General features: G+C 43.4%; 2 protein-coding genes across 5 annotated transcripts in view; one reads left to right on the top strand and one right to left on the bottom strand.

The window, feature by feature from the left end:
- The window catches only part of ccng2 (cyclin G2), a 6,900-nt gene extending 1,650 nt beyond the window's left edge, over positions 1 to 5,250 (bottom strand). The window contains exons 1-7 of one of the 2 annotated variants that reach the window (XM_079235385.1): positions 5,187 to 5,250; positions 3,783 to 3,947; positions 3,462 to 3,599; positions 2,803 to 3,053; positions 2,338 to 2,416; positions 2,086 to 2,184; positions 668 to 867 (exon numbers count right to left, since the gene is read on the bottom strand). In XM_079235385.1, the coding sequence (XP_079091511.1) occupies positions 668 to 867; positions 2,086 to 2,184; positions 2,338 to 2,416; positions 2,803 to 3,053; positions 3,462 to 3,599; positions 3,783 to 3,887 (872 nt within the window). In that variant the 5' untranslated portion in view covers positions 3,888 to 3,947; positions 5,187 to 5,250. Of the gene's footprint in view, positions 1 to 667; positions 868 to 2,085; positions 2,185 to 2,337; positions 2,417 to 2,802; positions 3,054 to 3,461; positions 3,600 to 3,782; positions 4,075 to 5,186 lie in introns of those variants that run through there. The other variant, XM_079235386.1, reaches the window with a different exon arrangement.
- Positions 1 to 24,628, top strand: part of ccni (cyclin I) — a 27,054-nt gene extending 2,426 nt beyond the window's left edge. The window contains exons 1-10 of one of the 3 annotated variants that reach the window (XM_079235381.1): positions 6,691 to 6,894; positions 9,227 to 9,383; positions 10,846 to 10,980; positions 13,240 to 13,314; positions 13,513 to 13,653; positions 15,182 to 15,310; positions 15,412 to 15,513; positions 21,458 to 21,623; positions 21,909 to 22,147; positions 23,495 to 24,628. In XM_079235381.1, the coding sequence (XP_079091507.1) occupies positions 9,270 to 9,383; positions 10,846 to 10,980; positions 13,240 to 13,314; positions 13,513 to 13,653; positions 15,182 to 15,310; positions 15,412 to 15,513; positions 21,458 to 21,623; positions 21,909 to 22,147; positions 23,495 to 23,710 (1,317 nt within the window). In that variant the 5' untranslated portion in view covers positions 6,691 to 6,894; positions 9,227 to 9,269 and the 3' untranslated portion in view covers positions 23,711 to 24,628. Of the gene's footprint in view, positions 1 to 6,690; positions 6,895 to 7,129; positions 7,254 to 9,226; positions 9,384 to 10,845; positions 10,981 to 13,239; positions 13,315 to 13,512; positions 13,654 to 15,181; positions 15,311 to 15,411; positions 15,514 to 21,457; positions 21,624 to 21,908; positions 22,148 to 23,494 lie in introns of those variants that run through there. The other 2 variants (XM_079235383.1, XM_079235382.1) reach the window with 2 other exon arrangements.

Raw genomic sequence — 24,628 nt, 5'->3', positions numbered from 1 at the left:
TTATAGTTCCTGAGCTTGATGACATTAATGTCACACCGGGACAGGAGGCGTATTCCATGTACTGTTCGAGTGAAGAAACAGTGACACAGGCCGATGCAATCCATCATCAACTGATCTCACGTTCTGATGACTAGTTGAAGTCTGACTCAGTGTCTGTCTGTTTAAAGTGCTCAAAGTTCAGATGTGGAATTTAACGGTATAAAAAGAATTGAAAAACATTTGACAGTCAGCAGGTTTTTGTTTGACGAAGGAGTCCGCTGGGGGAAGTGTCCCTGTTTCGCTTCCTCCAGTTTGTTTTTCTACATGCATTCCAAAAGTTCCATGTTACATAAAGGCGAGGCCCTCTGGTTGTGTCCCACTGACACGGACATTTCCATGACGTCACCAGAGACATGCACACACCCCATCATGCAGTGCTAGGAGATATGAGAGGCCCTTAGCAAGCTGAGACTGTCGGATGGGCCGGTCTCTGTCTGTCTGTGTGTTTATCAGGGTATTGGTGTGTGCGTGACACAAGGTGTGTTGGGTTCCTTTTTAAATTGGAATGCCTCTGTTATTGTTTTCAGGAGTGTTTGGTATTTAACGTCACATATCCGGCTGACATCTGCGTAAATGGAATTTAATCAATTAGTGTTGGTATTCACTCAGGTGTGTTTGGGTCTCTGACCTCTCACTCTCATCCCAGCAGCCCTCTGGGATGGTGGGCAGTTCGGGGATGGTGCGGTAGCTGTGCAGGTTCTGGGCAGTACGCCGCGACACGACCCACTGGAGCTTCCTGTGATTGGGTTTGCTGCATTCAGGGGAGGCGTAGTCCGACAGACACGGAGCCACACGCTCACTCCACAGCAGCAGCTCGCCGTCCGTAATCTGAAACCAAGCCACGCAGTTCAGTTTGGGTGCTTGGCCCTCTGCCCTGTACAGACATCGGTGCAGTTAAAGTAATCTAATTACATAATGGTATGTTTCTATAAAAAAAGAGGTTAAAACGGCGTCTGACCAGCTAAAACCTGATGCGTTGGTGCACATGAACTAAAATGTTTGTAAGTGGGAGGACTGTAAAATATAATGTTAGATACAATTATTTAAATATGCCCCAGTACGGGTATATAAACTGAAGATGTGACATTTTCCTTCAGGTAATCAGGTAATGGAGCGTGGAAACGTCTGAAAATACCCCCGTCAAACATTTGGCAGAAATCCCACAGCCGTCGATTAGAAAACAAAAATATGTTGTGGAGCACAGCAAAGAATAAATAGACACTCCCACTTCTGCTCAGATTATGATTACACACAATTCTGCACTTCGTTCACTTCCCCTTCTATTCACCCAGAAACTAGAATCTAAGTAATGAGCATGCAGGCTGCTCTGCTGTTAAATAAAGTTGTTTGTCATGTTAGTGGAGTGACATTATGGAAATGTGGAGCTGATCCCAGCAGTGAATTTTACTTTATACAAATTAGTAGTCCTGTGAAATAAAACCTTTTATGCTGCGTTCACACCAAAAGTGTTGTGAATTATTTGCGCCAGTAGATTGCATGCAAGCAAAGACGTGAATGGTTGTAAAACACAGGAATTTCCGCCGGGCCGTGCGAATAACTCGTTGCGAAAAATTTGCATCATTCGCATGACGCGAAGGCCAATCAGCGTTGAGAAGCGCCGCCAGTCATCACTGCCGTTCTGCTGTTGTTGAATCAAACTGCTGCTGATCCGCCTGAAGTAGCGCTTGAAGCGGCAGTAATTCAGACGCAGTTCCTGGAGGAGTCGGAGCTGTATGTGCCTACAGATAATATTATGAACAGCGTTTGATGTTCCGACGTTTGTGGGACTTCCACAACAAATATAAAGCAGAAGTAGTGGTTATTTCAATGGTGTATAGAGGAAATAGTAACTGTTTTTACGGAGAAAAGCCACGGCGATAAGCCGCGTAGCATTAGGGGTCTTGTTTCCTCTAAGATTGATTCACTGCTGCTGTTGTGGAAAAGATTTATACATTTTTTTGGAGGAGGGGGGTTTTCCCCATTACTTTAGGTTTCCACAGGTGTTGCTTTCCCTCCCTGCAGCTGTTGTGTAATAGTCATGTTTACCTTTAGGTGTCTCTGGATGTGATAGGCTATCTCCAGCATGTCCTCCGACTGGACGGCCTCCATCTCCTGCCTCAGGAGAGACAAGGCTAGGACGGATGGCTGGAGAAACAAGAAAAGGAAAAGGGAGTGTTGACGTTTCGGTTGTTAAACTAACAGCGGATTTTTTTTTTAGCAGTCTACCTAATTTCTTAGCTTGACTGCTGAGCTACTGTAATCCTGTGTGACCGCTGACCCTCTACTCTGAATTCCTACCTTTGCTTTAGAGAAGGAGATCCGGCAAAGACAGGCTTTGAGTTGAGCTTCCAGCTTCTCCAGGCTCAGACTCTCTTTCCTGTTCAGACAGTCAGTTTTAGGGTGTGTTTTCGTGTTTGCGGTGTTTCTAAGACCAACAGAATTAACTTTCATGAAACTGAAAACATCATAAAAATTTAAAAAAAACTTGATTTAGCTTGTGTTGGGTTTTGAACCACATTGCAGCGTATTGAAAACAATACACTGAGTCAGGATTATGCAAGTGTGAGGTGTCGGTGCCAGCGCTAGCAGACAGCAAATCTTTTTTGAGTCAGACGATGATAGTTTGACCGCTGCCCTACATCAGCTGGAATCGTCGTAACAAAAAAGCAGTGGGTTGGAGAAGCTTGGCCAATCAAATAATGGGAAAATTTGATCGGAACTCTGGCATTTTAGGCTGACATTCAGAGAAAGTGGCGGTCTCACCTGTCTGTGCAGTGGGAAAGTGCAATCTGGTGGTACAAGTGCAGAAAGGTTAAGGCGGTGACGGCTTTGGACTTGACACCGAGCTTCTCGCCGACTATCTTCTCCATTCGGCAGAGGTCGGAGGCAGTGAAGCGGCACTGTCCGATGCGGATGAGCTCGTCGGCGGGCACCAGGTCGCACTCCTCCTCCGTCACTTTGGCCGCCATGTGGAGGCAGCTGACGCTGACGCAGGACAGGTGCTTCGGCTGGACCTGAGGTGGACGGGCACGTGAGTAGGAGACAGTTTGAGTAACAGATTTCTATCAGTGAGCCGGACCTGGTTACCTTAACCATTTACTTATTAAGATCAGCAACAAAATAATTGAACTAGCTGCATTTGATTTATTGTTCCGTATCAGCAACGAACTGATTAAACAGGTAGAAGGTAGTTGATTTTAACATAATAAAGACTATTTACTAATGAGAAACTGCTTTGTTTTAAACAAATCCTGTACTTCATTTCTGAAAAGATTTTAGTACACATATACAAATGAATCTTTGTAACGTGTTAACTCTGTTAAAAAAAGGACACTGCATTGTTGCAGTTGTGTCCCCAGGTGCTGTTAAAAGCTAAAGAGTCCTAAGGGAGAAGGAGGGCGGGGGGAGAGAGCTTCTCGTACCCTGATCATGGCCAAGAATCTGTCCAGCAGGTTAACGGCCAGGACAAAGGTCTGCGTGCTGTAGCCAAAGAAGCTGGTCAAACTCCACAGGTCCTCCACTTTGGCATTTCTGCCCTTGGCCGAGATCCGACTGTCATCCTGAAAAACAAAAAGACGCATTGTTGATTAACCTGCTTCGTCTGTCACACACTGTGGTGCTTACTTACATTTTGGCAGAAAGGTCTTGAAGAGAATTATCTGAACTTCCAATAGGTTTAGTGTCCAGAAGAAGACTTACCAACTACTGTGGAATCCACACCCCCAACCCCAAAATATTCTCACCTCTGTTGTGGATTCGATGAGCCTCAGCCCCGTCTCTTTGGGGCGATAATAAGCCTCTTGCTCATAATTCACCCGCAGCTCCTTCATCAGCTTGTAGGCGTCCATGTTTGGGGCTGGCCCAGGAGGAAGCGATCCCTTGTTTGTTTTTTAACCACAGTATCTTCACTGCAAAACAGGAAAAGCGCCCAGGGTCAGCTCCAAAATATGACTCGCATATTCAAGTTTTCTGAACAGTTCAAAATACAATCCACAAAAAAAAAAGTATCAATCTTTTAAGTGAATCAGAAGAAAAGGCCTGTTTAACCAATACAAATGTATTCTGGGCAGCTGCTATAATTTAATTAGATAGATATATACTTTAATCATCACTGGGCGGAAATTTGTTTATGTAACCATGTTTGGTAATGAATACATTATTCAGTGATCTATCTCTTGTTGAATTTTTACTATGCTGAGTATTGTTGATACGTGCTCTCAGCACTGACGGGAGGGGGGGTGTAAGCCCAGCCCACTTCCCTCAGCTGAGCTTCAGTGTCACCATTTCCTCTGGTAGACGCCTTCTCGGTCCTCTGACCGCTTTTCCAAGGTTCTGACCGACACAAACCCTAAAAACACACACACGCCCCCCATTAGATGTCGGCCAGAGACCCTTTTTCGTCGTTGTAGTTGGTGATCACCGAGGAGGCTAACGTTGCACGCAGCTAGCTAGCGTTTTTAAATCCTCTGAAAGGAGCGGGGGAGGGGCTCTGTGGTCCATTGCTGGTACCGTACGCCTGTATCAAACTACAGAAATTGAAATACTTTTCTAGATGTGCTCAATATGTGCTTGTGTTGGTTAGTAGTCGATTATAGTGTTAATAGCGTTCAAAAACTCTGCTGTGGACGGGGGACGGGACAACAACAACAGACCAGGAGGGGAAAAAAAATCATATTCGTCTGCAGGAAGGAAATCCTCCGCGAATGTATTGAATGTAAAATAGCTAATTTGATATTTACGCCGCTAGCGCGTAAAGGAAAAGTAAACCCTTGCTGGAGCGTTAAATGACACCATATATTAACAGATATTGCAAATGGACAACGACGCCTTTTTAAACGTTCTGTACGAGTTGTCAAAATTGCGATATATATATATATATATATATATATATATATATATATATATATATATATATATATATATATATATTTGCAGATGAAACCCAGACGTGCTTTTGTTCGTTGATAATATAACTCGCTAGCTAAGTGGAGGTCCCGTTGTTGCATGTCATTCGCTCGCTTCCTTCTCTCCTCTCTTCGAGTTAACGTTGGATAGAAAAAGGCACATATAACGTTAGTTTGCGTTATCTGTGTGTTGAGTATAATTTCAACAAAGGGTGTTTTTTTTTTTTTTAAATTGTACCCTACCTGCTATTGCCGGTTAAAGCCACATATCTGTTGTCATCCGCTGTACCGCACGGTCCTTCTCGTCTTCTCTCTCCTTTCTCTTGTACTCTTTTGTTGACGTCCACAACGCTCACGCCCACCTACTGACGTCACACGGCACATACCAATCAAAAGGCTTTAGTTAAATAATAGATACCAGTTCCTTTTAGGATTTACCAGAATACATAACGCATCAATTTTATGTTTTGGTGTCGTTCTGACTTAATTTCTTACATTTCCGACCAGAGGTTTGCACTTGAGATCGATCGACAATCTTTAATTCACCGATAAACGCCACTGGAATCTAAATGCAACCTTTCTATTACAAGAGCGGACCCCCCTTGGACCAATCAGCAAGCAGCAGTTTGGTGCGTTCAAATAGTCCGCCCAAAATTGAAATGCTGTGATTGGCTCATGGCGGCACAGTCCTGACGCAATCTTAAGCATTACGTAGTCCATTTGTTCGACTGATTTTAATAATTGTCTTCAACAGGTGTGTGTGTGTGTGTGTGTGTGTGTGTGTGTGTGTGTGTGTGTGTGTGTGTGTGTGTGTGTGTGTGTGTGTGTGTGTGTGTGTGTGTGTGTGTGTGTGTGTGTGTGTGTGTGTGTGTGTGGATGGTATTGAAGGTATTGAAGGAACATGTCACGCAAAAGTGAGGCTCATTGATGTGTTTTTAATACCTTCCTTTTTGGACAACAACAGAGCCTGATGTTGTATTGTTGGTATTGGTCTTTTTGTGAGATTTTCTAATAAAAGTGAAACGTTGTACTTGAAATATAAGCAGTTTATTCCAACTTTTGATGTATTTTTTTTAGCTCTGGCAACGAGCTATAACAAATAAAAGTAATTGCAGAGATCTGGGACTGCAGAAGCATACAACCATGTTTTAGACGCAGCCCTTATTTGCCACAATGTCAGCCAGAAATATTATTCAGTTTTTGTAAAAGCCGGAAGGGTCTACAATATGTGAAAATGGTTTAAAAAGATAAAGTTAGAAGCTAAAGTATACAGATAACAGTGTAACAGTGAACCACCTGGTGGTCGAGACAGAAGTTGGAACAACAGCTCCTCTTCATTCACTGTTACGATCATTGAAATACATTAAGTACTTCTAGCGTAGCATAGAAGTGCTTATGCTAATAACATTTTAGAAACATATATCTCACTATTACGCAACATTAATGAGCCTAAATACAGCCACACAGATCTGCTAGCATGTCTGTGTAGCTTGATACACAGCCATGTGTGTGTGTGTAATATTATAATATAATATTTTGGGAGTTTAAAAGTTATGCCATCGAAGTTATGTTGAGGTACAGTAGGCTCACTATAAACTCACAATTGAGCACCATTCAAAAGTTTAAAAAAGTACTAGTATTTTGTATTATAATGTAAATATTGCACAAAGGGTAACGTCGTTTGTCCTCCCGTTCGCCTGAGGGCGGAGACTGGCTGAGTCCTCTTCCCCCGAGTCCCCTCCTCGGAAGTAGACGCATCAGTCTATTCCGTTCTTTTATTTTTATATATATATTTTTTACAACAACCCCTTTCCCCTAACACGTAACACCATGGACGCCAGGATGGAGGACTAAACTAAAGAACGGGTCCCCGATTTCACCCCCATATTTATCCTCGAACTGAGTGGACCGGATGAAATCCAACTGTGGTGTTCTCCGCTTCGCAGGGGAGGTAAGGCTTTGGGCTCCGTCTACTTGCTGGGTCCGAGTCGGCCATTTAAATGTCCCTTATTGTATAGTTAACGCGGTTGTCGCCGTAAACGCGCCATAACTCCTATCAAATGCCACCGTCCGAGGGCGACGTTAACGTTCTCAACATTTATTTGCGAGTCACGACTAAATTTGTGCGCGACGTCACGCCAGCTAGCGAGTTGCTCGCGACGCCAGAGAGACGCTAGCCTGTCAAAAAAGCTCCGTGCCAGGGAGTAGTCTAATTCAGTCTGATACTGGAAGGATATGATCGGTAAAGCACCTGCTCCAGGAGGCCCGGTGCTTTCCGAAGGAGTGGGAACTCCCGGAGGGAGATTCAAGGTAACTAGTTAGTTCCCGAGTGAGAGATGGGAAGTAGCCCAATTCACATGTGTCACTCTTTAGACGGTGACCGATTTGATTGACGTTACAGCCAACGCAATCTGGAGCCAAGCTTTAATGTAACTTTACCGTTCATGCTGACACAAAGGGTGTGCTCGTGGGTAACGGTGACTTTACTCTGGTTGCATATTCAAAACGTGACACCGGTCTTTCCTCAGAGAGTCCTCGGTCACCTCTGCCTGCTCCGTTTGTCCCTTTAACCTCCTGAACATCCATCGCGAAGCTGGGGTAAAATAACTGAATTTCATGCTTTTTTCTCTTGGCAAAGTTCCAATATCTTAGAATACCATGTAACTTTGCATCCCACTATATGTATCTGGACGTGATACATTGACAGGGATGTGTTTTTTTGGGGGGGGGGGGGGATTTCAAATTAAACATCTGGCTAATCTCAAAACTTCATCACTCTTGTGCAAAAATCATATTAAAATCCAGTGTTTGCAAAAAGTAATGACCTAATAGTAATGACCTAATAGGTTTATACAGTATTTAGTATACAGTATTTAGTATACAGTATTTAGTATTTAGTATATTTATACAGTATTTATATAGTATTAACAAAACCTGTCATTTGAATAAAATATATATATATATATATATATATATATATATATATATATATATATATGTACCCCTTATTTGCTCTGTTTGCAGCCTTGTTCCACTCTTAAGCCTAGTTTATGGTTCTCTGTCACGTCGACAGCGTACCTACGCCGTCGACGTGACGCCGTCGTTGAGCATTCGAAGTTCTGCGTCGAGGGAACGCGTTGCCTGCAATTAACCGCCATGCCCGCCAGGGGGGTGTGGCTGTGTGGTTTCAGGGGTTATAGCCGAATTCCGGTCACAGTAAACAATGGCGACCAAGTTGGAGCGGCTGCATTGAAGTTGGAGCTCATCAATATTGAAGAGCAAATGCTTATATTGCAAATGTTGAAGCGCAGGCGACAGAGAAGACGTTTGCGGAGGTGGTCTGTACGACCACTAAAGCCTAGTTTATAGTTCTCCGTCACGTCGACGGCGTAGCTACGGCGTAAGTACGCCGTCGACCCGACGGAGAACCATAAACTAGGCTTTAGCCACTACAGGATGGCTGAGAGGACTGTCATGTATTTGAGGTTGTAAAAAGTCCTTTTCACCAATATGTTGTTTTGTATGAAAGTGTTTGTAAAAAAAGTTTTGTACATGAAGACCAAAATGCTTGTACAACGGTTAGACCAGACTGAAAATTGAAAGGGCGGAAGGAGAACACAATCCCTCTTAGCAACAGTTGAATAAGAATAAAAGGAATCACCAGTCATTGGTAAAATGAATTGGAAGCTTAGCATGAAACAAGTTCATGCTTTTTGAGGGAGATTTGTTTTTCCCTGAATTCTATCTATTGCTCTCATCATGTGCAGATTTAAAAATGAATAAGTTTCTGTGTCAAGTGCAAAAAAAACCTGCATAGTTGCAACAGTATTCTTTCCTGGCATTTAACACTGTGGGGACTTTGACTAAACACAATTATTGGTGATAATTTGGGGGCAAACCTATTACAAATGTAAATAATACATTTAGTGTCTGGGTTATACTCTTTTTGTCTCTAAAATAGTCATCTTTGAAGGAAAGACAAAACATCAACATACCCCAAACTTTATTTATTTATTTTTTTACCCCTTATTTTTGCTCCATTTGCTTGTTTCTTGTGAGTCACTGAGTAATTCTCAAATACTCAAACCTAAAACAAAGTCATAAAAGAATCAGCATGATAAGAAAAGAAAAAAAAAAGGGTTCCTCTCTGGCTAGCTAGGCACGACTTGTTAGTATAATATTCCACTGTGGCGAGGGGACGCAGACCTCACGATACTGCCTTTATGTTTTAAGGGTGAGCGTGATGTATGGAGTGTGTGACGATGTGTCTTGTCACCGTGCAGGTAGCTGTATCCAGTGGGGAGGTAGGCTCAACCAGGGGAGAGAATGAAGTTCTTCGTACCCTGGGGACGCCAGAGGCTGTCTTTTCTTCTGGAAAAGGCCGCCTCTAGGGAAGCCAAGATGTGGAAGGACTACGTGCCAAAGAAGCCCTCCCCACAGGTGAGGAGTTCCCTCTGTGCCTCCATTCATTAACAGATGCATGGATTGACTTGCACAATACATTATGAACATTGACCAAAAGACTGGTAGGAGACCCCGGGGAAGACCGAGGACACGCTGGAGGGATTATATCTCCCGGCTGGCCTTGGAACGCCTCGGGATCCCCCAGAATGAGCTGGAAAGTGTTGCGGGTGAGAGGGAAGCCTGGGTCGGCCTGCTGAACCTGCTGCTACCGCGACCCGACCCTGGATAAGCGGCTGATAATGGATGTTTGGCCTTTAATTAGCTTCTTTTTTTTTTTACTGTCTTCACTTGTGTTTTTTTTAAACTCAAGTTTAAAAAAAAAAAAATGTATTGTGTGCTTTTTTTTTCCTTTTCTTTTTTCCATTCTGTTCTGTGACACTGCTGTAGCCACCTGCACTTTTGTTTCTATATTCCCTGCTTATCTCAAGGTGTCGCTAATCAAGAAATATGGAATTATCTGGTAAAACTGTTAAACCAGGTCTGCTGCTGCTGAGTCACTGCAGCAGCTTCACGTCCAGAGGGCAGCTGAGAAAGGAAACCTCTGTTCTCGGTCAAAGTATTAGCTTTTGTTGTTTTCCAATGTTGATCAATTCACTGATCAACTAAACAAAGTCCAGCGTAATTGCACACTAACTTGATGTTCACACCTAGTCTGGCATCAAATTAAGCATTTAGTGCGAGTAGTATGTTGATTTTTTTTTTTTTTTTTTTTTATGCGCCTGTATGTTCACTAGATTAGCCAAAATGTCTGAGTACGAGACGGTGAGTTTACTGGACATACTCACCTGCCCCAAAATGCCTTGGTTCTGGCGCCATCCAGCAACAGAGAGCGTTACATTTTTTTTACTGTGAATGCAATTGACAAATGCGGGCGCTCTCATGATAACGTTTGCCTGTATCGGTGTACTACCAAACTAGGGAAATAGGTAAAACGATAACGGGAGGAGAATGAGTGGAATCCATCCTTTTGCCAATACAGATATTCCACCTACTGAACCAATCATTTAACTTCTGAGACAAATCCGGTATACAATGATGAAGGATTGCTTTGAATGTTGAATTTGTCAGTGGCTATAACGTCTGTGTTTACAAAAAGCGAAGTATGTCAATATTGGTCTTGCTGTGTCGTCCCTTCTCGGCATAAAATGCTTGACTCTTGAAGCCCCGCCCCCCCTCTGAAGCACAGAGCCCTTATCGCTTGTTTATTCAAGGATTATTAATATTGCATGTGCCTCGTGTCCCACTTGTGCCCATTTCAAAGCTGCATGCTGTTGGGTCGCCAGCAATATACCAGCTAGATGTGAAGTAGACCTGATGAACACTTCTCCAGACCGACGGAGACGGGATGTACTTACTTTGTTGTCCTGACAAACATTTAGTTTTATGTGTCGGTGGTCCGTACAAACACTAATGTCACGCTTGTTCACGTTTGCTGCAGGATACAGACGTCTCCCCCGCCCAGCGGGATGAGGCTGTGCGCTGGCTGACAGAGCTCCACAGCAGACTGCAGCTGTACCCAGAGACCCTGGTGTTGGCTGTCAGCATTCTGGACCGTTTCCTCGTTCCCATCAAGGTAAAGAAATACCACCAGTGCGACTCAACCGCTGATGAGCGTTACACCCAGTGCACTCTCGAGGATTTTCAGATGTTAACCCTTTGGAGTCGGGGGTCATTTTCTTGATTTTACATAATTTCTTAAATTCACTTTTTAAAGTCACTTGCATATGATAGATACCCATGTGTTTTACATCTAAAATTGCAGAACAATCTCAGATCTCTATATAATGAGGCACCATTGTCATAAGGCAAAAGTGTAAAGAGAAATATTACTCTAAAGCTGAAAAATGTAATCTAGATTTTGGAAAATCTTCACATCTCTTGTGAAAACATAGCTTTACTCAGGAGGTCGAACTGTTTTGGTGCTTGAAATTAGTTTACCAAAGGTCTCAGGTTCACAAAAGCAATGAAATATATGAATACAAAAATGGTAGAAACATGTAAATAAATGTCTAAAATCAAATTTATTATTATATGGTGAGGTGATGAGCTGTGGCTGGCGTTGTGGCCTGCAGTGATGATTTGGCAGAGACGGACTGGAGGCTGCTAAAGCGATGCTGCATGTTGTCCTCTGGACCCTGGCAGCTGCAAACCCTCTCTGTAAAATACATTACTAATAGTTAGTGTAACTTCACTGAAAGAAAGTAACAGGATCGTAGCAATATTTGATTACGCCCCGTTCAGTCTCATAACTACCATGTACCCATTTAGCTACTGCACAGCTACTTCCGGTTAGCGCGCAGCTAACCTAACAACATGGTCATTTCAGTCTCACAAACACATAACAGAGATCCCACACTACTAAGCATACTACGTTCGCTGAACGAACGCTAACAGGGATCGTGACAATATTTGAACACCCACCGTTCAGTTTTTTATCCACCCTGTAGCCATATATAACTCCGTTAGCGATAGTTTGCTCGCTCGCTCCGTGGTAGGCGCTAACGTGAGGTAAACAATACGGCAGTAACGATTAACAGAGATATAACACTACTAAGCGTACTACGTTCACTGAACGAAAGTTAACGGGGATCGTGACAATATTTGAACACCCACCGTTCAGTTTTTTATCCACCCTGTAGCCATATATAACTCCGTTAGCGATCGTTAGCTCGCTCGCTCCGTGGTAGGAGCTAACGTGAGGTAAACAATACGGCAGTAACGATTAACAGAGCTATAACACTACTAAGCGTACTACGTTCACTGAACGAAAGTTAACGGGGATCGTGACAATATTTGAACACCCACCGTTCAGTCTTATAGTCAGCCTGTAGACATATATAACCCTGTTAGCGATCGTTAGCTCGCTACCCGCTAGCTTCGTGTTAGCAGCAGCTCTATCTGGCTACAGGTCCCATTACTAACGTAAATATGCTATTGCAAAGTTCAGTAAATACACCTACCCATCTTCCAATGGATCCCTTTGCTTGGCGTTGTCCTGTACATCTCAGGGATCGACTCCTTCAGGCTATATTTATGGTTGAAGCTGCGTCGTTCTCCAGTATAGCTTCGCTCAGCCTGCCTGCTCTCTTTTTCTCTCTCTCCCGGTGAAGCTGTGTACGCATCATATGACACGTCTGGGTGTGTAGAATGCTCTATCTTGCTATGTGAATCTCATATGATCTCACGGACAACAGGCAGAGGAAGCTGAAGTTTAACTAAATCTTGGAGACGTGGAACCATATTTCTGTGCAGAATTATCGTGACTGAGTGAATATTTTCAAAACAGCAGTATCGTATAGCGTGTGCGCGCGCTCAAAGATCTCGAAGGGTTAAGTGACTTTTAAAACTTGGGAGAGCACTGGCACAACGACGAATTTATACGTATATTTGATTCACCCACGCACACCATACGATCAAGTCCAATATTTCACTCTGCAATGTAGTGGAGTAGAAAGTAGCGGAGTAGAAAGTAGCATCAGAATTCTAATTAAGTAGAGTAATTGAGTTACTTTCCACCACTGATAAATACAATGCTGTTCTACCAGTCTGAGCCCTGTATACAAGAAAAGAATAGAAGTTTAACTGAACAGCGTGTGGTTGGTTGTAGCTAAACCTTCCTCAAACTCAACTGTGTGTGTGTGCGTGTCCCCGCCCGTTGGTGTTACTATCAAACAGTGGTTTTGATATTGTATCAGTGCTGCTGACGTTACAATCTGGAGAAATCTTGATGTACTGTTCTGAAGCCAGCCGGTTTGCGCAGTGTGTGTGTGTGTGTGTGTGAGCGATAAGCATGTTGTGATTCACTGACCGATGTTTGTTTGTCTGTCTTCAGGCCCGTCCAAAGTACCTGCGCTGCATTGCCATTGCCTGCTTCTTCCTGGCTGCTAAGACCTGTGAGGAGGATGAGGTGAACACACACGATACACGAAAATACACACACACACAAAATACACATATATATATATATACATATATATGAGAGAGAGAGAGAGAGAGACACACTACAGTGTCACACACTGAGATCCTTATACGTGTGTCAGAATTCAATATGCAATGTGTTCATCGCATCAGGACAGTTCAGGTAACTGTGTGTGTGCGCTCTCAGCGTGTGCCCTCTCTGAAAGAGATGGCTGCCTCCAGCAGCTGTGGCTGTTCCCCGTCAGAAATCCTGAGGATGGAGAGGATCATCCTGGACAAACTGAACTGGGATCTGCACACCGCCACGGCGCTGGACTTCCTGCACATCGTACGTCCGTCTCACCCTCACTGTGTCTGACACGATCTGAACTTTAAAGGGATCATTCCGATTGTTTTTGAAGGTTGTATGAGGTGCGTCTCCGTAGTCTGTGTTTTACCTCCAGTTTAGATGGAGACGGGAGAAGTAGCACAGGAGCAAAGCGATGTGCTTCTGTGGACGTATTTTAGATATTGATAGAAAAATGTACTCAACACCTTGAGGTAAAATCATTAATCAGGACATTTATTCTTCGAAGAAGGACCAGAGTCAGAAACACAACATATGTCAATTGCGTGTAACTCTCTGCTCAATGAATGAGCAGAGAGTAACCTCTTAAATACATTAATGACACCATCACAGAAGATCTCATGACGTCTTCAGATTTGCTTGCATCGGCATGGTCATATGATAACAAGGAACACCACATTCTTCAAACAGAGACATGTAGGCATCCACAGGCTTAGGACTATCAGAAGGTCCATGTTAAAGCATATGTATGTTTTAACAGGAGAGTAGGTAAAATGCGAAGCCACAAGCCTTTACACAGTATATGATTAATAATATAACTGTGAAACAGTAGTTGATTAAGAGTAAATCAGTTTTTCTTCTAACAGATATCCAACAGATATTTCCACCGCTTCACCTCGCCTTCAGACAGTACTTTCAGACGGGGAACTGAAGCCGTCAATGCTCTCTTTAGAGACAAGACTCCTTTGACGAAAACAATGATTTGCTTTCAGTCAGTTAGTGGGGCTCCTTTTATTTTAATCAGTTTTTCCATATAATAATGTTTCAATGAATTTATTCGACTCCGGCTTGTTCTTACAACCTGTAGATGTTACTACATTTTAACCCTTAATGCCATCGCTGGGTGAGGTGGTTTATAAATATAATCTCAATATTTTAAGGTTATGCTGCAATACACTATATTTTCATATTTTTTCTAAACTAACATAACTGTTTGATTTGCCCCCCTGATGCATTTGATCATACCAGAGTGATCAGGCTAGTCTGAATGTATTTTAGAAGGTTTTTATTTTGAAATTCCACATCACATGTGGTATTGTCTGAGTGTCTGTGATGTGGTCTGCCATTATTTCAAAGTGAAACTGGACTTATTGAATGTTTCGATGTGAGGGTCCTGGGACAGAGGAACGTTGTATCCTGTACAGGTTGTGAAGCCCTCAGAGTAATTTGTGATTTGGGGCTATGCAAAATTAATTGAAAAGAAGGGGAACGCCAAAGCGAGTCTCATGCGTTTGTCCAACTTGTACTTGATGTTTGCCATATGGTCGTTTACTGAACCCCACGTAGAAAAATACATAGTGTATTCAATATCTTGCCCACCCGTACTTGGAGCCAGTATCATAAGTACTGACATAAGGTACTGTATTGTGTAAAAATAATCTTGTTTTAATTTGGAATTGTATAACTAATGGAACTAAACTGTTATTCCTTTTTAAAATGCACTTGATTTGCATAACTTTAAATTCTTTACCAGCCAACAAAGGTTTTAACTCATCCTCCTCTCCCATAGTTCCATGCGATGGTGTTGTCGTGCCGTTCCGGGTTTGTGGACTCCATGTTGGGACTGAACCGCTCTCAGCACCTCACCCTGCTCACACGGAGACTCTACCACTGTCTGGCCGACCACACACTCATCCAGGTTCACACTCTTTTGATTTAACACCATGGATAATCCCCGCCTCCTCTGCACATTCTGTCTTTCAAGCACTGATCAAGTTGGTCCCTTGTGTGCTCCTGTAGCTCAGAGGATCCATGCTGGCCTTGGCCCTCATCACCCTGGAGCTGGAGACTTGCTGCCCTGACTGGCTGGTTCTTACCATTGACCTGCTGAGGAAGGCACAGGTACCAGACTGAGCAATCAGACCTTCTGATTGAGTCCGTCAGAGTTAGATCATGTGACCAAAACAAATAAGCAGCCGGAAGCTCTTGTGAAAAACCAGAGAAAGTTCCTGGGGGTTCTCCAATCTTCCAATGTTTGGTTCTCCCAGGTACGTTTGGACCTCTACTGTTGCGTCCGCAGTGACGTTCGGGGTCCTCGTCTGCAGGACTGTGGTGTCCAAACGACGCCACAGTTTGCTCCCTAAGAAAGACAAACAGGCTGTAAGAGACTACATACAATAACACAATTAGAATGTATCCAGTATCCATTACCTTGAGTCACAGGCTGAGAAGCTTCAGATGTGTGTGGTTCTGAGGAGGAGGAGGAGGAGGAGGAAGACACACTGTTTCGGATCCCAGCACATTCAGAAGTGAGCCTTCTCTCGGCATCTGCTGCTTTGTTGGGGCTAAAGAAGCCTATCTTCTTAAACCTGGGATCCAACAGTGTCGCCAGTGATATGGCGGTCTTCGATTGCATAGTGTACAGCTTCTCCCTTAACTGTCTCCTCAGACTCTCAGCCATTGCAATGCTCTCTGCACTTTGGACACGTCCCATTTCTTCCTCCACCGTGTGGTGCAGCATTGATAGAAGAGGAATGACTTTTGATCCAGACACTCTCTTCTCCTCTGACAGCTCAACGGTGGCATCATGAAATGGGGACAGCACTTTCAGACATTCTGCAATAATGACATAATGTTGTGACGACAGTGGCGCAACGTCTGTGCGTAGACCTGCCAAAGCTGCTCCCACAGGTTCCCTGAGGTCGTAAACACGCTGGAGCATATGGTACGTGCTATTCCAGCGTGTATCCACCTCTTGGATCAGCTTCAGTGCTGGCAGGCCCAGTTGCTCCTGCATCTGTGTCAGCCTCTCCTATAAATTTTGCCAACAAAAAGTGATTTGGTCAAGTGTCTGCAGCAATTTAAACAAAACAGCGTCATTTAAAATATTGCAGTGAATTAAAGGAATTCACCTTTGCAGTGGTGCTGCTCTTGAAATAGCCCACTATCTTTCTGGAGTTTGCCCGAATGTCAGACAACACTGTGTTTTGGGCAAGAGCCTTTTTTATGAGCAAATTTAAAGTAAACGAAGCAAACGAAGCTCCTTGGCACAAGCACCCATATTTGCTGCCCCATCGGTCACAAGGCAAGTCACTTTGTTTGTTACACCCCACTGTGACAGCAGTTCTGCTTTTACAGCAGCCAAATTTGCAGCAGTATGTGCCTCAGGAAAATGCAGCACCCCAAGAACAACTGAATGCAAAGAGGTGTTTGCATCTATGAAATGGCATGTCAATGCTAGATATGCATCAGTGTTGATGGAGGTCCACATATCTGATGTCAAACTAACTGCTGATGCATTCGACACACTGACTTTGGCTTTCTCCTTGGCTTCCTTATATCTGTCCTCCACCATAGCTTTCAAAGCCTAAAGGAAAGAAGATAACACTCTTAGAATGGCAAATATGGGGAAATAGGGAGAATGCTTCATGTGCTCACATACACACCTGCCTAGTGGGGAGAACATACGTAGAATTGAAAGCTTTAACAAGCTGTCTGAACCCTTTGTCCTCCACAATACTGAAGGGCTGGGAATCCTCAATCACCATATCGACCAAGGCCTCATCCACATCATTGTTCTTTCCTGATGAAAAAAAAATACATATATTATGCAAATGCGAACTATGGGGATTGAACCAGCTACCTTGTAGTCACAGGTAGTGATGGCGAGATGAAGCTTCCTGAAGCATTGAAGCTTTCCATCCAATTGGTTCGCTCATGTGCCGAAGCTTCATGGGGCTTCATCTGCTCTACTGCGCCACCAAGTGGACAATACATGTAAAACAGGCAGTGATCATAACGACAACATGGCTTTGGTGTGTGAAGCTTTAAATCGAATAAATTATGTTTGTGACGCCAATACATTAATTATTAACTTATTAATATTGTGTCTATCTTTATGATATAATGGCGGGGTCAAAATCAAAACTCGAAACAAATTGGGAGAGGGTTGTGATGTGACTGTGGGTCAGTGGCTACAATATCCGACTTTCAGTCAGAGGATCGGTGTTTCGAGCCTCGGCTCCGTTAGTCCATGTTGATGTGTCCAATATTTTTTTAAATAAAAATAAGAAATTTTTCACAGTGCTGGGCTTTTTGAGACTATTTCGCCTGCCTTATAAAATACCCTTTCACAGATACAGATGAAGCTGGGTACAGAGAGGAAGGGGGTAATCCATTGAGTTTCGCTGCCCCTTATATTTCAAATCGCACGGCAAACCCACGAACCATTTTCTGAATCAGTCACGTGGTACGACCGGCTCGCGAGGCTTCGAACGTCACCGCATACGTCATCGACACAAGCCTCGATACGCGCTTCACCAAAATCTACCTGGATTACTCGACACGCGCATCGAAGCCTCGACACGAAAGGACACATCACTAGTCACAGGTCTAACACTCATTCCCCTGCGCCAAAGCTCCACATAACACAAATATATCATGTCATTCTAATTTTATGCCTTACCTGAGCTTGGTTCAGCTAGGTTGGTCTCCTTGTTCTCATGCAGGGCTCTATAATGCCTCAGCATAGATGAGGTGTTATTGCTGTATGCAAGTTCCTTTGAACACAACAGACACTTCACCTTTCGAAATACCAGAAATTAGAATAAATGCATTAGAACAAGGGATAAGCTGTGTTGTCACATTTATTTACAGTTTATTATGATAGTTATTATTAGTATGTGCATACCTTATTAGGAGAGATCAGCTCAAAGTGTTCCCAGACGGGGGAAAATCTCCTCTTTCTTGCTGGTTCCATCACAAAAAAAGAAGCTCGAATAGAAGACTTTGCAAACAAATGCGTAGTAAAGTCCCGTTCACAAAATGCGATTGGGGAAGCCATTGCGTTTCGCCGCACCTTATATTTCGAATCGCGCGCCAAATACGAACCACTTTCTGAATCAGTCACGTGGTACGGCCGGCTCGCGAGGCTTCGAACGTCACCACATACGTCATCGACACAAGCCTCGATACGCACTTCACCCAAATCTACCTGGATTACTCGACACGCGCATCGAAGCCTCAACACGAAAGGACACATCACTAGTATATACATGTATGTATGTATGTATGTATGTATGTATGTATGTATATATATATATATATATATATATATATGCCGCACCTGCTCATTTTTAAAAGAAAAAAGAAATTGTACATAAATAAGCCGCACTTGTCTATGAGCCACAGGTGTGAGATATGAACACAGCAAGATGTTACAGGAACGATTTCTTAAAACTTTTAAATAAATGCTGGCAACATCCACAACTAGTACATACATACGGCAAATGCTTTTTTTCAGAACAGTACTAAAGTTGTCTTCTGCAGTATCGGAATTGAACAGCCTGAAGGTTTGTAATTACTTCGTCACACATTTTCTCGGCGAAAATATAGGAACTTACCAGAAAAAGTAATCACTATCGCCATCGTCCTCCTGTGCACTAAAGCCATTGAAGTCCTCTTCTTCAGTGTCGGAATTAAACAGCCTCAGAATTGCTTCGTTGCACTCAGTCTCTCTTTCGTTTGCGCTCTCAATGTCACTTTCCTCCCGAGGCAAATCCGCTTGCGCTGTCCTCCTCATCACGCAGCAGTCCAGCCTTTCGGAACCCGTTGGTGATGGTGGATTCTTTGACACTGCTTCACGCTGTTAGGATCCACTGGCAGACTTGAGAAAAAGTTACTCTTCACGGCCAGTTTTTGTAAAGGATTTCTCGCCGCTCGTCAGAGGAATTGACGTTGTGTCTTGATGTTATGCTAGAGTGGGGCTGCTAGTTGAGCTTGTTAGCTGTTTACGCCGGAGCTACTGTTAGCGAAGAGCCTGTTGCCAACTCTGTGAACACTCGTGCAATAAACCTGCAAGTCAACGCAACCAATGTCTGCGAGTCGTTCCTGCGGACGTTACACTACGCCATAGTCTTCAACAAATCAGATCTTTAGTTTGACAAACTGGGCTGATTCTTTGACGTGCAGGGCCGGCGAGGTGGCTAGATGTATGATTGGTCAGCGGGCCAGCGTGACCATTAACATGCGCTGTGATTGGTCAAAGGGGCACAAAGCTACTAGAAACTTCTAGCTGCTACCTAGAACCTACCTTGCTGGTGGATTTACTGATGACTTGCTGGTGGATTTTACTAATGACGCCTTTCACACAGAGGATTACGGGCATGTGGTGAGTTAAATGCTTGCTGTGTTACTTAAAAAAAAAAAAATCTGCAGTCGTATTTAATCATGCACAGCACTTTTGATGCTGCTGGTCAGACAGCTGGAGGTGTGTGTGTGTGTGTGTGTGTGTGTGTGTGTGTGTGTGTGTGTGTGTGTGTGTGTGTGTGTGTGTGTGCAGCGCTGCAGTGTTTTAATGTTGTTGGCTTGTTTCGTTATTACTAAATGTGACTGGTTGTTTGGTGGTTATTTGGACAACATGGGTGCACAACATCGTGAGGCGAGCGCTGCGTCATGGAACAGCCTTCCTTCCTTCTTGTCAAAGGGATTAACATAGCCCGATGATTCCAGCCACGGGTGGTGCTGGCTGGAGGTTCTTTTGGAGGTTCTGCTGGAGATGCAGATGGGGCTGGAGAGGCGGAGGGTGCGCTGTTCACGGGGGCGCGCGGCGCATTTTGTGACTTTACAGTTGCTAATATGGGGAAATACAAAATGGTAAACCATATGTGTCTTGGTGCTTATAAGGTTAAAACAGCTCTGCAGGTCGGTCCACAGCGTGTGACCTCCATGCCTGTAATAGTGCAAAGAAATGTGAGCGTCTGCTGTCCACACATGACAGTCTGTATGAACGTGCCATGTAGTGGGCAGCGCGCTGTGTAGTGGGCAGCGCCGTGTTCAATACATGCATGGGCCAGACAGGAACTCCCGGGACACTTTTTTTTCTTCCCCAGTCTGCATCTGATGTGGACACACGTCATTGAAGGCCTTGTTCTAAAACCTAAAACACTAAAACACTGCACTTTGGTAGTTGGCCTATGAAAATCCATCAATTAGCCGCATCGTTGTAAAAGCCGCAGTCTCAAAGCCTGTGAAAAAAAGTAGCGGTTTATATGCCGGAAATTACGGTAGTTCCTAAAAACAGATAAACATCCAGAGATACTTTGTCTACCGTTTCCTGGTTAAAATCCTCCCCTCTCGCTGTTTGCCCTCACAGCTTTTTAATATATATTTTAATATAGTAAAAAGGCAGTAGGTTGTGCTTCCATGTTTTGTCCTGAAGCTCATTTGTCCCTGTCTTTTGTACAATACAGTGAGCATGTTTACCCTCAGGGTGGCGCTGCTGTAGAGCAGATGTTGGAAACTTAGCTGGAGGAAACAAAAAACAGTTCAGCATGCAGATGTTATCAGTAAAACCTATAAACCTGTTTATTGACCTGACACATATTCAACACAAAGACTTGTGGAGTTCTGTTGTTTTAGGTGGTAGGACTTCTTGCTCTTCTTCTTAAATACCTTTACACATTCATGCTGCAGAGATACATTTTAGGGAAATTGGGAATCACAGGCAAAATATTGGTAAATCATATAAATAAAAATCGAAGGATGAACTGAGTTTGCTACATATTTGTATTGCAATTTAAATGTATCCAGCTTTTGTCGTTTACTTTGACCGGCCAAATTATGCAACTATGTGATCAACAGTAAGTCATATGAGTGATTGTGATTCATTCAGCGAAGTGATGTTGCTCGAAGAGAATTTACAGGAACATTTTAGCAGTTGGACATCATGCTAGCAACGCTCAGCCTCGTTTGTAGAGCCTGGGAAGCTCCGAAAGTCGCACTGTTGCTGTAATGAGCTGGAGGAGGATACGTCTTTCTTACTCCTTCTCTCCTCCTTCCCTCTTAGATCAACAGCTCCGAGTTGATTCAAAGTCGAGAGCTGGTGGCACGTTGTCTTTCCACACTGAGGGCTTCCTTTCCTCCAAACACTGTCTACATCTACCAACCCCTCCAGAGCCAGACCACCCTGCAGCCTTCGGCCCAGGACCCCACTCTGCCCTGCTGCCCACTGGGTACGTTCTAAAGGGGAACTGCGCTCCGTTTGTCTTTTGACGGGTGTCCCGTCTGCATGTGTGATGAACCCTTCAGTGTCTCCAGAGGAAGCCGTGTGAAGTGTCCTTGCATTAGCCGCAACTAGTTGCATGGTGGTTAATGTAGGCACCAGGTTTTGAATGTGTATAAATAATTAAAAAAGAGGACGCCTCTGGTTCTGCTGGGTCATTTGTTTCATTGAAACTAATAATAAAACAATATATAATATCAAAAAGAATTTCTGCAACTTTTTTTTCCCCCATCAGGGATCATCGCCTTCACCACTGGGTCTTCCAGGGACCACGCCCTCGTCACCTCCACCCCTACCCAGCTGAAGACCGCTGCTGGTGGGGAGGAGGGGAGCCAGCAACCCTGGAGCTCCGTCTTCTCCTCTTCCTCCTCCTCTACCAAAAACAACAGCAGCATCCCAGTTCTAGTCCCTCCACCCAAACACCTCCGCCATCTTAAGGTCACACTGCGCTGCAAGGCATCCGCCAAGCGCAAGGTAACTCTCTCTTTTCAAGCCTCTTGCCCCCCCTCCTGCACTCCTCTCCCCCAGAGGAGTGCTCCTTTATGAGGTATCATGTGTTCTACTATGAATCAATCCCATACCTATTGTTTTATTTTATTGTCTCTAATTAACCAGCAAATCCTTGGCTTACAACAGCATATAAGTACATTTTTTATGTTGGAAACATAATTCAACCATAAGTATGTATACATCATATACAGGATGTCTCGAAAAGGATCCTGAGAGCTCCCCATGTTATGGAAAATATTACATTTCGTAGTGTTAACTTGATGCTGCACGAATTAGTGCACCTTTCTATAAAGCTTACGACCTACAGAATCCGCCAAAACCGCCCAGCTATATTCTGATGTGAGGTCCCGGGACAGGGATGTTATGTGTACAGATTGTAAAGCCCTCCTAGGCAAATTTGTATTTGTGATTTCGGGCTATATAAAATAAACTGAATTATCTAGCAAAATGTTTTTTTTCCAGCGAAGAAAAATTAAATATTACTTTACTTTTAGATTAAACGATATCCCACACAGCCCTGTTTGGTATCAAAATGAGCGCCTGCTTCCGCCTGTTGATGTGTTTTTGGAGGCGTTCAAGGTTCAGCAAAAAAGTGCGGGCATTTCTAGTGGCAGCAGATCTGATGCTACAGGCCACTTGACTCATTTTGAGTGGCTAAAAGGGCTGTAAAACTCATTTGGATGGCTTTAGACGGCTCCCACAGGCTCGCAGATTTAAAAGGAGGGGTTTTAGACTGAAATACAAATACTTTGTACAGGGGAGATATGATGCATTTTGTGGAACGTTATGATCTAAAGGAAATATTGTATGTTAATTATTTTTTGTTTGTTTACACATGTAAGTGATCTCACAAGGGCTTCTGTATTATATCACTTTCAATTATTAAAATAGCCCTTGTGGTTGAGGAGATAACCCAGTTTTAGTATGGGTATGACCACCTTCCAATTTTAAGAAAACAGGGCTTGCTTTCTAAAAGGTTAAAAAAAAAAAAAGATTGATCATTACATTAATTATGATAACATTTGGGGGAAACCGCTTTAAAAGTCTAAACTTGGCTGTTTTCTTTAAGGTTGGATAAAAAAATGGTATCCATCATACTCCAGATTACGGAGCCCAGCCCTACCTGTTTGATCCTTTTGTTTTTTGTCAGTAAGAAAAGACTTCTTGTCACCGTTTCTTGCTCCTTAAATGTAAATGTTTGCTGGTCATCTTAGTCGTTTTTCTCAAACAATGAACTAATTAGTCATGGAATTGGGAGAGGGACTGCTAATGAAAGCCCTGTACAGAGTCAATACAGGTCTGTGTGTTCAGGTGGAGGAGATGGAGGTGGACGACTTCTACGATTGCATCAAACGGCTCTACAACGAAGACGTTACCGCCATCGTCCACGAGGGGACAACGCCTTTGAAGGGGGCGATGACAACAGGAGGAATAGGAGAAGGTCTGGGTGTCTGCAGTGTCCTGTTGACCCGACAGGAAGGCAGCTCTTCCCCCTGCCCGCCTCTGCAGCCAGTCAGTGCCTCCTAGAGGCCAATCGGGAGCCTGTTTTACCAAAACCACCTTCACACTGACATCATCCGTCACTTTCAAATGAAACTCCTCAATCAGAGATGGCAACTCGCTCAACAATAGGCAACATTGAATAAGAGAGATTTTAGTTACTGTTCCCATTCGCATTTAAGAAAAAGGAGCAATGTAAAGGCAGTTCCTGAGGAAATGTTGCCCATCAGAGTTGCCACAGAAAAAGTTTGGCTTTTACGCCGCTGCTTCTGGTGAAAAGAAGCGGCAATAAAGCAGGTAACGGATGATTTCAGTGGTTGAGGGAGTTTTGGTTTCAGTGCTAACAACCCAAGCGTGACCTGAGGTCAGTTCCCATCATCCCCTGCAACAGGAAAAACGGAGCCCAAAAAAAATTACAAAACGTGCTGCTACTATGTTATTCATTTTATTTGTTGCACACAAATACATAACAAAAGGTAAAGTTACCTTAAATATAAAAACAAAACTAGGATGGATTTCTCCACCATCCCTGTGTCTGTCATCGTTTGTCACCTTTATATTTGTTGTTCACATCTTAAACTTTCACTTCATATATTTATGTTTTTCCTTCTCCCTGTCCATCATTCTGCATGTTGTCATCTCTTTTATAGTCTAAATCAAATGTGTAGACCATTCTCTGTATTCACAGCCAGATAGAAAAAGAAAAAAAATACATTTCTTTTGTTTTCTTTTAGTAAAGTGCAATTTGACTGTTGATCATATCAATATCCCTCCAAAAAATCCCTCTGCTTGTTGTGACAGCTTGAATGAATGAACGTTTCTCAGGTTGTTTTATTGCCCTACAAGCTAAAAGTCTCTTGGAGCTGCTGCTTGAATCTGGCTTTAATCCGCTCGCATCCACACTGATAAGAACAAACGCTCTCATCTGAAACCTTCAAATGTAAA

Source organism: Taurulus bubalis, assembly GCF_910589615.1.
Source record: "Taurulus bubalis genome assembly, chromosome: 19".
In the NCBI taxonomy this organism is placed as follows: Eukaryota; Metazoa; Chordata; class Actinopteri; order Perciformes; family Cottidae; genus Taurulus; species Taurulus bubalis.
Note: the sequence above shows the minus strand (reverse complement) of the source record. Positions and strands in the feature narration are given on the sequence as shown.